At 37.0% G+C, this 15656-nt stretch overlaps 1 protein-coding gene across 10 annotated transcripts in view; it reads left to right on the top strand.

Annotated features, from left to right (window-relative positions):
- The window catches only part of NEK11 (NIMA related kinase 11), a 287681-nt gene that overhangs the window by 59846 nt on the left and 212179 nt on the right, over positions 1 to 15656 (top strand). For all 10 annotated transcript variants that reach the window (XM_053903812.1, XM_053903815.1, XM_053903809.1 and 7 more), the window contains exon 4: positions 2593 to 2711. In XM_053903812.1, coding sequence (XP_053759787.1) covers positions 2593 to 2711 — 119 coding nt within the window. The remainder of the gene's footprint in view (positions 1 to 2592; positions 2712 to 15656) is intronic.

Genomic DNA, 15656 nt, shown 5'->3' with positions numbered 1-15656 from the left:
TGTGATGCTAAGTGAAATAAGCCATACAGAGAAAGACAGATACCATATGGTTTCACTCTTATGTGGATCCTGAGAAGCGTAACAGAAACCCATGGGGGAGGGGAAGGAAAAAAAAAAAAAAGAGGCTAGAGTGGGAGAGAGCCAAAGCATAAGAGACTGTTAAAAACTGAGAACAAACTGAGGGTTGATGGGGGGTGGGAGGGAGGGGAGGGTGGGTGATGGGTATTGAGGAGGGCACCTTTTGGGATGAGCACTGGGTGTTGTATGGAAACCAATTTGACAGTAAATTTCATATATTAAAAAATAAAAAATAAAAAAAATAAATAAATAAATAAATAAATAAAAGAATTATGCTTATGTCATGATGCTGTGCTCTCAGGAAATTAGTATTCTTATCATTATCATTGCAAATAAAAAATTAATATTCAAAAAAAAAAGAAATTAGTATGAGGGGGTGTGGAGGTGTGCATGTGAGAGAGAGAGAGAGGTTTTGCTAGAGTCCTCTTGGATAGAAAGCCTGGATTGGAAATATATATATATATACATTGGTAGCTTACTTTCATCTGAAGGGCTTTCGTGTCTACTTCACAGGAAGTTGTAATATTCTATTGTCAAAAAATGTTTTGTGCAACTTATAGAAACCTTATGATAGTACAGCTTGTATGATCCAATAGAACTTTGATAAACTCTAGGATTAAAAAGAGAGGGGATATAAAGAAAGGTAGGTTTGGAGAAAGAAGAAAATGATAGTCTTTTGACAAGGAGTCAAATATTCAATTCACTGTATTTTTGAATTCCAACAAGCTTTGATCTCCTTAGCCCAGAAAATCCAGCAGGAAATTAAATGTGACCTAGGATACAAGCGGAAGGTTTGATATGCCCCTTCTCGTTTGTCATGCCCTTGTGGAAGGTGAGAATATGGGAGGCAAATTATTTGTATATTGCACTGAAAGGAAATAAAAAAATCATTACAAGCAAGTCGATTGGTTGACCTAATGTTGTTTGATTAGAAGTAATTTCCCTTTGGTTGTTTCTTTGCTTATAAATGCTTTTCCTTTGCATTTAACAATGGAAACTCTGTCAGGCATAGTCTGTAAGTAGCTTAAGGTTTGGCCCTTATGTTCCTTAGGGACATGGCTTGTACCTCTCTTCTCTCGTGGGGCTGTGTTGTTGGCATATCCTAAACACTTGCATTTCACTCCTCCTTGTTTTCAGAGAAACACTTCCTGAATTGTTTTTTAATTGTTCAGTGTTTTAAGGTAAAAGGGATCAGGTATAGGGCTTCTCTGAGAGAATTTAACATTTTGTGTATTCATTTCTATGGTATTTGAAATACGTTAATATTAGCACAATCAGAAAGGGCCTTATATCAGACTCTGCTAGGTAACTTTAGATGTTTGTCACTGTGATCATGATTCATTTTTGGCACCGAGGATTATTCTTTCTATCACCAGTGAGCAGTAGGACAGACTGACTAAATGTTTAAATGATGTGTTTGGACCCCACCTAAATCAACAGTTGCTGTATTCCTGGGAATTTTACTGTAGTTCAATAGACAAAAGGAGAGTTAAGTCATCCCAAACACATGTTAGTCTGGACATGCCAAACTGAAAAGAATCTGAACTCCAGCAGCCAGTGCCATATGCACAACATAAGGACTGATTTAGTTTCACCAAAACATCATCACTTGATATTAAATTAATAGCATTCATTTTAATTTTAGCATTCATTTTTAATTTTGGCTTTCTATTTTTACTTTGTATATATGTCAGGCTTCTATAGTTGTATAAAACTCTAAGCATAAGAAAAGTCATTCCTAGTTTTATGTGGACACATGTAAATATGTGATGTAATGTAATACATTTTAGGTAATATTTAAGTAACATAATAAAATAAAACCTTTTAGAAGGGTTTTGTCCTTGAGTGATGTCAAAGATAAACACAGCGGGCATTACTTAAAGTGGTGAAAACAGTTTGTGTGGTAACTGGCACTCAGGGAAAGAGCTGACCTCTTGTTGCTGTGCACATATTCTGATATGTGCAGAGGTGCCTGGACGATAAATAGTGAGACTGGAAGAAGGGAGAAAACAGTGGGAACCTGAACAGTCATGGAGGGGAAACGCTGAGAAGGCAGGAAGGCAGTTGGTTCATATGTATCTGGGTTTGCTAACTGGCAGTAGTTGAAATTAGGGCCCTACCCTTCCACAGAAACCAGGAGACAGGGATCCCTATCTCGAGATGCAGGCAGGAACAAACAGTAAATTCTTTTGGCAGCTGTAAGTTTTCTTAGGCAGGCACTTTAAGGAAGACTAGGGTCATCCTGGGGATGTGGCCTTGAGCTATTAGAAGTGTGTTAGTATTTATTCAAGTCTTTATAAGCCAAGGGTGTGGCCTAGTTGAGAAGAGAGCTCAAAGGAGCCTGGCGAGAGTTCGGCCAAGGAGAGACTCTGTCAGTGATAGTTCAGAGTGGCAATGTGCCCTCACTTTCTTGTGATAAACAGTGATTGTTATATATTAATTATTGTAGAGAGAGCTTGATTTTAAAATCTTAACTGAAAGAAAAACATGAAAAATTATGCTACTATGTTTCAGGGCCGAGATCTGGACTGTAAAATTCAGGAATATAAAGAAGCTGGAAAAACCTTTCCGGAAAGTCAGATAATCGAATGGTTTATCCAGCTGTTGCTAGGAGTTGACTACATGCATGAAAGGTATGTTCATTTGTTACTGAGGGACATGATTTTAACAGTCATGTATGAACCTGAAAAATGAATTTTGGGGGGTAAAATGAAAGGAAGCAATCGTGAAAGGTAAATGACTGTAGTTAAACATCTGCAATATGCTTTTCCATGAAGAAACTGTTGAATGATTCAATATAAAAGATTTACTTGAATAGCCTTTTTTGCTGTTGTTCTAGAAATCAAGTTGGCCTTGAATACAAGACAGAAAGTTGTATTAAACACATTCTCATTTATCTGATCATCTCCTGTGTTTACAAGTGATTCTCAGATACCTTTAGCATGCTATGAATTTATTATATTTTACAACAGGCTTGAACTATAAATACCTAGCATGCTCTAAATGAATTGCACAATCAACTTAGAATGTGTCAGTGCACAAGTTAGCTGTGTTCACATCCCAACATGAGCTGAGTAATTGAGGCAAAAGTTATTCTTGGGACTTAGATAAATATTTAGACCAAGTCAGTTTTGATGTGAAATATCTGATACAGAAGTTCAAAGTATGTTTTATGAGTTCAGTTGTCTGTAACTTGCAATTATAATCTCTGCCTTAACATGTATTTTAAAACTTTTAATTATATTTCTTATATGTCAAAAGTAATAATTTTTGGATGTTTTATAGATATACAAAATGGCATGACCACATTTGAAAAGAGGAACACACATAGACAAAAGCAGATACTCGGAGTTGTCCCTGTTAGCCTTCAACTTAGGACTGGGTGAAACATATGATAACATTCTTGAACAAAGGTTGAAATTTATAGAATACATCAAGGTCTGGCTACCCATGGATGTCAGATAGCTCACATGTGTTTCCTATGGTTTCTGGATGCATACAAAGTGACCAGATTATACTGAGCTTTGCCATGTATCTTCTAAACACATGCTCGACACTGGGTGTTGTATGGAAACCAATTTGACAATAAATTTCATAGGAGAAAAAAGAAAATACAGAGGTAGAAAACAAAACAAAACAAAATAAACACACATGCTCGATAATACAAATAGCTACTGATTTATTGACAACTCATAAAAATTTTCTGAATGATGTTAAACTTTCCTAAGAAACAATGATAAAAGAATATCAAATAATGTTTTAATAAACTACCCAAAGCTGCTGAATGTAGACATATGTGTATACAGTTGTATTGGTATTTCTTTTCTTTACTATTCCATGCATATTTGTTAGCTTATACATAAGGAAATATGTATATGTCACATATGTATACGTCATCTTCACATATAAAAGTGACAACGTTTTTGTTCTCTGTGCAAAATATAAAACTGAAATCTGGTTGATTTAGTAATCCAAATATTTGCAATATGTTTGGTGTGGTTACTAGTTAATGAGTTAGTAGTAAATGAGTTTAATATAGTCCTTCAAAGAGAGGATTTAAATTTTTTTTGAATCCTTCAACATTTTAAGAAAGTTATTAAATGGAGCTAAATGTTTGGATATTTGTGTGTCTGTGTTCCTGAAATACCATCCTTTGTGATTCAGATAACAAATTGTGTGTTTATTTATTGTTACCATAACCAACCATTGTAAAGTTTTTCTGCATAGACAGAAATTTAAATTTTATTCTTAGGTTCATTTATTCATTTATTAAACAGAGATAAATTAAAAATAAGACCTAACCTTAAAAACTGTTAGTAAACTAGCAGAGATAAAGCATGTACCCAAATAAGTATAAACCCTGTAACAAGTGGATGTATCAGATGCAGAGCCTCTGCTACATCCTGCATCATGGCCCTGGGCAAGCTGCTTAACATCTCTGAGCCTTTGTTTTCTCATTTATAAAATGGGAATAATGATGGGACTCTCCCTACTTGCTTATAGGACTGTAATATTCACTGAGATGTTACACATTTAAAAAGTTTGCAGTCTGTTAAGCACTCTGTAAATGTTGTTGTTTGTGGTTGTAATTTATATAGAAATGAAAGCATAGTCACCAGAAGGGCTAAAAAAAATTCTGACAATAATAGTGCTGACAAGGATGTGGAGCTACTGGAACTCTCTTACATTGCTGGTATAATCACTTTAGAAAAAACCTAAACACTCAAATACCCTGTGATCCAGTAATTCTGTTCCTGAGATGAGAAATGAGTTCCTGTGTCCAACAAAAGACATGTACAAAATATCCATAGAAGCCTTAATTGTAATAGCAAAACACTGAGAAATGTCCATTTATAATAGAATGGTTGAATAAATTGTGGTATAGTCTTATGATGGAATACTACTCTGCAATAAAAGAAGGACATACAACTGATTTGCATGACCTGGATGAATCTCAGAGATGTGATGTTGGGTGAAAGAAGCCAGATGCAAAAGAGTGCATCTTCTATGGCTCCATTTATATGAAATTTAAAAAAAAAAGGCAGTCTTAGAATAGAGATTACCCTTTGAAGGGGATTTTGACTGGAACGGGGCACAAAGAAATTTCTTGGATGCTGGAAGTGTTCTATATCTTGACCCAAGTGGATGATTACAAGGGTGATAAATTCATCAAGTTAAAAATTTATGCATTTTAATGTAAATTATACTCTAATTCAAAACAAGTGATAAGAGTGCCAAAAAGAGTACAGTCTAAATGCTAAAGTAGATCAGAAAAGGGATAATGTTTCTACTTGGGAGAATCAATGAAGGTCTTGGAAGAAGTGATATTTGACCCAATGTACGCTTTGAATAAAGTGAAAGATGAGTCAGAGCTTTCCAGATTTAGGGAACAGAGTTGGAAAAGGCACAGATGTGGGAACTCATGGTACTTTTAGAGTGAATGATGAGTAGGTCAGTTGGAATGGCTCTTGGGATACATGGATGAAATTGTGAGGAATGGTAGGTTGACATCAAGTTGTAGAGGGCTTTATTTTGTACTATAGACAATGATGCCACAGAATCCTTTTGAGTGGAACTATGATCAGAGCTTCAGGAAGACTGGGTAATAAATTATAGAGAGGAGAGAGGGGAACTCAGAATATCAGTCTGGAACCTTTTATAATATCCATGCATGTGGTTGTATGACCTGAAACAATATGGCAGCAGTGGGCAGGACATGGAAGGATGAGAGTTAACTTGATAAGTTCAAATGACTCGGCTTGAAATTATGTGGATATGTCAGACTGATAAGAGAAGGTCAAGGATGAACCCAAGTTTCATCACCCAAAGAGGTAAGTGAGAAGTTGGAAGGATAGGCTTGAAGTAATGGTGCTGAGTTTAATAGTGAATATCCTGGGTGAAATCTGGAGAGAGATTGAGAGAGGAAAGGTGGGAGATAGAGCGAGTAGAAGGAAGAGAGGGAGGGTGGAAGGGCAAGAGGGAGGGTGGAAGGGTGAGAGGGAGGGAGAGAGATAGAGAGGAAGGAAGGAAGGAAGGAAGGAAAGAGGGAAGGAGGTGACAGAGGGAGGGAGGAGGAAGGAAGGAAGGAAGGAAGGAAGGAAGGAAGGAGGGAGGGAAGGAAGTGATGGAGGGAAGGAGGAAGGAAAGAAAGAAGGAAGGAAGTTAGAATTGAGGTCCTAGATATCGGGGAAACACCAAAACTTGTCTGAATTCCTCCAATATCAGAGCCTTGAAACAAAAAATGGAGTGTAAGAAGTTTATCTAGGGGGTGATTTCATGAAACAGAGCCAATGAGTGGGGAGAGTGAGGGAGACAGGGAAGTGAGAAAAGCCATACAAGGCATGTTATTGAGCTGGTTGCTGCTGTGGGAAGAGGGACGTAGAGGCAACATTCTTCTATGTGTTTTAGGTTTGGGTTCCTCTTTTTGCATTCTTTTAGAACATTTATGAAAATTCTTGCCCACATATAACAATTCTCTAACACTATTATGAATTTCCTCTTGAAAATTCCTCATATTTCTGGGAGTTTTGGGTGGAAAAGTGAGGCAGTTATCACTATCTTGATCCAATCTCTAGACTAGTTTTTTGTAGGTATTTCTGAGTATAATTGACATGCAGTGTTACATTAGCTCCAGATGTACAATATAGTGATTCCACAAGTATATGCATTATACTATATTCACCATAAGCAACCTCTAGAATAGTTTTTAAATGGAGAAATGCTATATGTTATTCCTGATCACAAATCTATAATCTACATTTCAAAATATTTAACTTGTATAGGTCTAAATATGTCTTCTATAGAAAATAAACTATCTCGTGGACAACCTAGAAGAAATGGATAAATTCCTAGAAACCTGTAACCTACCAAAACTGAAGCAGGAAGAAATAGAAAATTTGAACAGACCAATTACCTGCAATGAAATTGAATCAGTAGTTAAAAAAAAAAAAAAAAAAAAAAAAAACAACTCCAAACAAATAAAATTCCATGACCAAATAGCTTCACAGTGAATTTTACCAAACATTTAAAGAAGAGTTAATACCTATTCTTCTCAAACTTTTCCAAGAAATAGAAGAGGAAGGAAAATTTCCAAATTCATTCTATTAGACCAGCATTACCCTGATACCGAAACCAGATAAAGACACAACAACAAAAAAAAGAGAACTACAGGCCACTATTTCTCATGAACATAGATGCAAAAAAACCTCAGCAAAATGTTATCAGACTGAATCCAACAATACGTTAAAAAAATTATTCATCATGATCAAGTGGGATTTATTCTTGGGTTACAAAGGTGATTCAATATTTGCAAATTAATCAATGTGATACATCACATCAGTAAGAGAAAGGATAGACACTATATGATCATTTCAGTAGATGCAAAAAAAGCATTTGACAAAGCACAATATCCATTGCTAAAAATCCTTAACAAAGTAGGCTTAGAGGGAACATACCTCAACCTTATATGAAAAACACAGCTAACATCATACTCCGTAGGGAAGAACTGAGTGCCTCATAAGATCAGGAACAAGACAAAGATGTCCACTCTCACCACTTTCATTCAACATAGTACTGGCAGTCTTAGCCACAACCATCAGACAAAAGAAAGAAAAAAGAAAAAAGAAATGACATCCATGTTGTTAAGGAAGAAATAAAACTTTCACTATTTGCAAGTAACATGATACTATATTTAGAATACCCAAAAGATTCTACTAGAAACTGCTAAAACTGATAAACAAATTCAATAAAGTCATAGGATACAAAGTCAATGTACAGATCTGTTACATTTCTATACACCAATAATGAAGCAGCAGAGAGATTAAGAAAACAATCCCATTTACATTTGTGCCAAAAATAATAAAATAACTAAGGATAAACCTAACCAAAGAGATGAGTACAGGTAGGTACTCTGAAAACTATAAAAACATTGATGGGAGAAATTGAAGATGATACAAAGAAATGGAAAGACATTCCATTTCCATGGGTTGGAAAAACAAAATATTATTAAAAGGTGTGTACTACGCTTCCAAAACTCAATCAGGAGGAAATAGAAAGCTTGAACAGACCCATAACCAGCGAAGAAATTGAATCAGTCATCAAAAATCTCCCAACAAATAAGAGTCCAGGACCAGATGGCTTCCCAGGGGAGTTCTACCAGACGTTTAAAGCAGAGATAATACCTATCCTTCTCAAGCTATTCCAAAAAATAGAAAGGGAAGGAAAACTTCCAGACTCATTCTATGAAGCCAGCATTACTTTGATTCCTAAACCAGACAGAGACCCAGTAAAAAAAGAGAACTACAGGCCAATATCCCTGATGAATATGGATGCAAAAGTTCTCAATAAGATACTAGCAAATCGAATTCAACAGCATATAAGAAGAATTATTCACCATGATCAAGTGGGATTCATTCCTGGGATGCAGGGCTGGTTCAACATTCGCAAATGAATCGTGATACATCACATTAATAAAAGAAAAGATAAGAACCATATGATCCTGTCAATCGATGCAATAAAGGCCTTTGACAAAACTCAGCGACCTTTCTTAATAAAAACCCTCGAGAAAATCAGGATAGAAGGAACGTACTTACACATCATAAAAGCCATTTATGAAAAGCCCACAGCTAACATCATCCTCAATGGGGAAAAACTGAGAGCCTTTTCCGAGATCAGGAACACGACAGGGATGTCCACTCTCACCGCTGTTGTTTAACATAGTGTTGGAAGATCTAGCATCAGCAATCAGACAACAAAAGGAAATCAAAGGCATCAAAATTAGCAAAGATGAAGTTAAGCTTTCACTTTTTGCAGATGACATGATATTGTACATGGAAAATCTGATAGACTCCACCAAAAGAACCGATACATGAATTCAGCAAAGTTGCAGGATACAAAATCAATGTACAGAAATCATTTGCATTCTTATACACTAATAATGAAGCAACAGAAAGACAAATAAAGAAGCTGATCCCATTCACAATTGCACCAAGAAGCATAAAATACCTAGAATAAATCTAACCAAAGATGTAAAAGATCTGTATGCTGAAAAGTATAGAAAGCTTATGAAGGAAATTGAAGAAGATATAAAGAAATGGAAAAACATTCGTGCTCATGGATTGGAAGAATAAATATTGTCAAAATGTCAATACTACCCAAAGCTATCTACACATTCAATGCAATCCCAATCAAAATTGCACCAGCATTTTCTCGAAACTAAAACAAGCAATCCTAAGATTCATATGGAACCACAAAAGGCCCCGAATAGCCAAAGTAATTTTGAAGAAGAAGACCAAAGCAGGAGACATCACAATTTCAGACTTTAGCCTCTACTGCAAAGCTGTCATCATCAAGACAGCATGGTATTGGCACAAAAACAGACACATAGACCAATGAAATAGAATAGAAACCCCAGAACTAGACCCACAAATATATGGCCAACTCATCTTTGACAAAGCAGGAAAGAACATCCAATGGAAAAAAGACAGTCTCTTTAACAAATGGTGCTGGGAGAACTGGACAGCAACATGCAGAAGATTGAAACTAGACCACTTTCTCACACCATTCACAAAAATAAACTCGAAATGGATAAAGGACCTGAATGTGAGACAGGAAACCATCAAAACCCTAGAAGAGAAAGCAGGATAAGACCTCTCTGACCTCAGCCGTAGCAATTTCTCACTTGACACATCCCCAAAGGCAAGGGAATTAAAAGCAAAAGTGAATTACTGGGACCTTATGAAGATAAAAAACTTCTGTACAGCAAAGGAAACAACCAACAAAACTAAAAGGCAACCAACGGAATGGGAAAAGATATTTGCAAATGACCTATTGGACAAAGGGCTAGTATCCAAAATCTATAAAGAACTCACCAAACTCCACACCCGAAAAACAAATAACCCAGTGAAGAAATGGGCAGAAAACATGAATAGACAATTCTCTAAAGAAGACATCAGGATGGCCAACAGGCACATGAAAAGATGCTCAACGTCGCTCCTCATCAGGGAAATACAAATCAAAATCACACTCAGATATCACCTCACGCCAGTCAGAGTGGCCAAAATGAACAAATCAGGAGACTATAGATGCTGGAGAGGATGTGGAGAAACAGGAACCCTCTTGCACTGTTGGTGGGAATGCAAAGTGGTGCAGCCGCTCTGGAAAACAGTGTGGAGGTTCCTCAAAGAATTAAAAATAGACCTACCCTATGACCCAGCAATAGCACTGCTAGGAATTTACCCAAGGGATACAGGAGTGCTGATGCATAGGGGCACTTGTACCCCAATGTTTATGGCAGCACTCTCAACAATAGCCAAATGGTGGAAAGAGCCTAAATGTCCATCAACTGACGAATGGATAAAGAAATTGTGGTTTATATACACAATGGAGTACTACGTGGCAATGAAAAAGAATGAAATATGGCCTTTTGCAGCAACGTGGATGGAACTGGAGAGTGTGATGCTAAGTGAAATAAGCCATACAGAGAAAGACAGATACCATATGTGTTCACTCTTATGTGGATCCTGAGAAACTTAACAGAAACCCATGGGGGAGGGGAAGGAAAAAAAAAAAAAAGAGGTTAGAGTGGGAGAGAGCCAAAGCATAAGAGACTGTTAAAAACTGAGAACAAACTGAGGGTTGATGGGGGTGGGAGGGCGGGGAGGGTGGGTGATGGGTATTGAGGAGGGCACCTTTTGGGATGAGCACTGGGTGTTGTATGGAAACCAATTTGACAATAAATTTCATATATTGAAAAAAAATTTAAAAAAAATAAAAAATAAAAGGTGTGTACTGTCCAAAGCAGTCTACAATTTTTTTTAACATTTATTTATTTTTGAGACAGAGAGAGAGCATTAACAGGGGAGGGTCAGAGAAAGAGGGAGACACAGAATCTGAAACAGGCTCCAGGCTCTGAGCTGTCAGCACAGAGCCCGACACGGGGCTCGAACCCACGGACCGCGAGATCATGACCTGAGCTGAAGTCAGATGCTTAATAGAGCGTCCCAATAGGCGCCACCCAGGCGCCCAAGCAGTCTACAAATTTAATGCAATCCCTATCAAACTACAAACAGCATTTTTCACAGAACTACAACAAAGAGTCCTAAAATTTGTATGGAACCACAGAAGACCCCAAATAGCCAAAGCAATCTTGAAAAAGAAAAAAAAAGCTGGAGATATTCCAGACTTCAAGTTATATTACAAAGCTGTAGTAATCAAAACAATATGGTACTGGCACATAACATACATAGACACATAGATCAATAGAATAGAACAGAAATCCCAGAAATAAACCCACAATTATATGGTCAATTAATCTTTGACAAAGAAGGAAAGAATATGTAAGGGGAAAAAGACAGTGTCTTCATTTTTTTAACTTGTTTTACTTTTTATTTTTTTTAATTTACATCCAAATTAGTTAGTACATAGTGCAACAGTGATTTCAGGAGTAGATTCCTTAATGCCCCTTACCCATTTAGCCCATCCCCTCTCCCAAAATCCCTCCAGTAACCCTCAGTTTGTTCTCCATATTTATGAGTCTCTTCTGTTTTGTATCCCTCCCTGTTTTTATATTATTTTTGTTTCCCTTCCCTTGTGTTCATCTGTTTTGTCTCTTAAAGGCCTCATATGAGTGGAGTCATATGATTTTTGTCTTTCTCTGACTAATTTCACTTAGCATAATACCCTCCAGTTCCATGCACATAGTTGCAATTGGCAAGATTTCATTCTTTTTGATTGCCGAGTCATACTCCATTGTATATATACACCACATCTTCTTTATCCATTCATCCATGGATGGACATTTGGGCTCTTTCCATACTTTGGCTATTGTTAGTGCTGCTGTAAACATGGGGGTGCATGTGTCCTTTCGAAACAGCACACCAGTATCCCGTGAATAAATGCCTAGTAGTTCAATTGCTGGGTTGTAGGGTAGTTAGTTCTATGTTTAGCTTTTTGAGGAACCTCCATACTGTTTTCCAGAGTGGCTGCACCAGCTTGCATTCCCACCAACAATGCAAAAGAGATCCTCTTTCTCCGCATCCTCGCCAGTATCTGTTGTTGCCTGAGTTGTTAATGTTAGCCATTGTGACAGGTGTAAGGTGGTATCTCCATGTGGTTTTGATTTGTATTTCCCTGATGATGAGTGATGTTGAGCATTTTCTCATGTGTCGGTTGGCCATCTGGATGTCTTCTTTGGAGAAGTGTCTATTCATGAAAGACAGTGTCTTCAAATGGTATTGGAAAAGTTGGACAGTGACATGTAAAAGAATGAAGTTGGACCACTTTCTTACACAATACACAAAAATAAACTCAACATGGATTAAGGATCTAATCGTGATACCTGAAACCATAAAAATCCTAGAAGAAAGCACAGGCAGTAATTTCTCTGGCATCAGCTGTAACAACATATTTCCAGATATGTCTCCTGAGTCAAGGGAAACAAAAGCAAAAATAAACTATTGGGACTACATCAAAATAAAAAGCTTCTGCACAGCAAAGGAAACAACCAGCAAAACTAAAAGACAACCTATGGAATGGGAGAACATATTTGCCTATGACATATCTGATAAAGGTTAGTATCCAAAATATATAAAGAACTTATACAACTCAACACCCCAAAACCAATAATTAAAAAATGGGCAGCAGACATGAACAGACATTTCTCCAAAGACATACAGATGACCAACAGACACATGAAAAGATGCTCAACATCACTCATCATCAGGGAAATGAAAATCAAAACCGCTATGAGATTTCACCTCAGAAGTGGCTAAAATCAAAAACTTAAGAAACAGGAAGTGTTCGCAAGGATGTGGAGAAAAAGGAACCCTTGTACACTGTTGCTGAGAATGCAAACTGGTGCAGCTACTGTGGAAAACAATATGGAGGTTCCTCAAAAAATTAAATATAGAACTACCCTATGATCCAGTAATCGCACTACTGGGTATTTACCCAAAGAATAAAAAAAATGCTAATTTAAAGGGATACATGCATCCCTATGTTTATTTCAGCATTATTTACAATAGCCAAATTATGGAAGCAACCTAAGTGTTGTTTAGATACATAAATGGATAAAGAAGATGTGGTGTGACACACACACCATCCATTTATGTATCTAAACAACACTTAGGTTGCAACACTTAGGTTGCGTGTATATATATATATATATGTGTGTGTGTGTGTGTGTGTATATATGTGTATATATATGTACATATATGTACATATATATACATACATATACACATGTATATGTATATATACGTATATACATATATACCTATATACATACATATACATGTGTTTATGTGTATATATATACATATATGTGTGTGTATATATATATATATATAAAGGAACACTATTCTGCTGTACAAAAGAATGAAATCTTGCCATTTGTATCAACATGGATGGATCTAGACAGTATAATGCTAATGAAATAAGCCAGTGAGAGAAAGACAGGTCTCATATGATCTGACTCATATGTGGAATTTAAGAAACTAAACAAATGAGCAAAGGCAAAAAACAAACAAACAAACAAACAAACAGAAAGAAAAAAGAACAAGAGAGAGAAACCACGAAACATAGTCTTAACTATAGAGAACAGATTGTTACCAGAGGGGAGATGGTGGCGGGATGGGTGAAATAGGTGATGGAGATTAAGAGTACACTTATCTTGATGAACACTGGGTAACACATGGAATTGTTGAATCACTATATTATACACCTGAAATGAATATACACTGTATGTTAACTATACTGGAATTAAAAATTTTTGAAATAATTAATTAAAAAGTAAACTATCTTAATTCTCTGTTCTTAAAGAGATTTCAATCCAGAAGAATGATTCTTTTTTTTTTTTCCCAAAAGAATGATTCTATTAGCACCTAGCATAGACACTTTGAAATAGTGATGTAAAAAGCTAAGGGTATTCACAGTTTACCAAAAGCTACCTTGAGAATATGACACTGAAAGTCTCCCTGCTGAAGGAGGTCTTACTGTCTGAATAAAAACCTCCAATTTCAGTGGCTTACAACAATCTCTGACTCATGTTGCATGTTGCCAGCCACATAGGAGGTGCAAGTCAGCTCTACCTGCCCTCCCGTTCCAGTATCAAGGCTGAAGGAGCAGCTCCTCTGTGAGACAAGCTTTTCTCACAGCAAAGGGAAAGCCAGAGACTCAGCAGAAACACACAATGGCTCTTAAAGGTTTTTGTTTTGTTTTTAATGTTTACTTATTTTTGAGAAAGAGGGAGAGAGAGAGAGAGAGAGAGAGAGAGAGAGAGAGAGAGACAGACAACGAGTGGGGGAGGGTCAGAGAGAGAGGGAGATAGACCAGGCTCCATGCTGACAGCAGAGAGCCTGACGCAGGGTTCAGACTCAGGAATTGCAAGATCATGACCTGAGCCAGAGTCCAACACTTAACTGACTGAGCCACCCAGTCGCCTTGGCAGTTAAAGGTTCTCCTCAGACTTGACAGTCACCCCTATTGATAAAGCAAGTCTCATGATCAAACCCAATGTCAGAAGAGTGGTGGAGTCTATTCCTCCCAAAGGGGACTCAGGGCAAGCCACAAGAGGTGTGACTGTTTGGGAGCAAGAGTACAGCCTACCACAATGCTTCATTGTGCTTCTTTCAAATCATAGCCAATAAAAATAGGTCTACAAAACATTGTTCCAACCTTTTCCTCATATGGTATATAGTATATATTAAAATGTATTTTGAAAATGACATAGATTGCTTATGAATGAGTTAGGAAGATTACCTTGGAAAAAACACATGTGAGGAAGTTAGGTTTGGCTCCTTTGTTGAAAATGCCTTGCATATTATTTTGGTGCAGGTGATGGTTAATTTTATGTGTCAACTTGAGTGGGCCATGCATGGGTATCCAGATTAAATATTGTTTCTGGGTGTGTCTGTGAGGGTGTTTCTGATGAGATTAGTATTTCAATCAGTGAACTCAGTATATTGCCCTTGCCAATGTGGTTGGCCACCATCCAATCCCTTGGGGGCCTAAATAGAACAAAAGGCAGAGGAAGGAGGAATTTGCCCCCTTTTCCTGTGTCCTCAGACTGAGACTTAGAGAGTCAATTCCCTATGGTTCTCAGGTCTTTAGACTCAGACTGAGTTATACTACCAGCCTTCCTGGGTTTTCAGCTTGCAGATCGTGGAATTACTCAGCGTCCATAATTGTGTGAGCCAATTTCTCATTATAAATCTCCAAATCTATCTATATCTGTATCTTTTATCTGTATCTTTATTGGTTCTGTTTCTCTGGAGAACCCTGACTAATACAGTGCATCAGCAGAGGAGATAAAGAAGACCCAGGAAAAACTAAGAAAAGTGAGGTTAACAGAAGAAATGAAGATTTTGTTTACTCCTTTGGAGCTGTCCTGTACTTATTTTAATTTGGTTTATTTATAAATTTGTAATATGCTAAATCTATAGCATATGGCATGAACACTCATAAATAATGATGCTCAGAGCTGAGAATATTCACAGTTCACTAAAAGCTATCTTGAGAATGTAGCACTAAAACTTATTCTTCCCAGTGGGCCCGCACCTCTGCCTCACAAAGGGATAGAA

Source organism: Panthera pardus, unplaced genomic scaffold (genome assembly GCF_024362965.1).
Source record: "Panthera pardus isolate Hobbes unplaced genomic scaffold, ASM2436296v1 HiC_scaffold_16, whole genome shotgun sequence".
In the NCBI taxonomy this organism is placed as follows: Eukaryota; Metazoa; Chordata; class Mammalia; order Carnivora; family Felidae; genus Panthera; species Panthera pardus.
The sequence above is the reverse complement of the archived record's forward strand: the minus strand, read 5'-3'. Positions and strand labels throughout refer to the sequence as shown.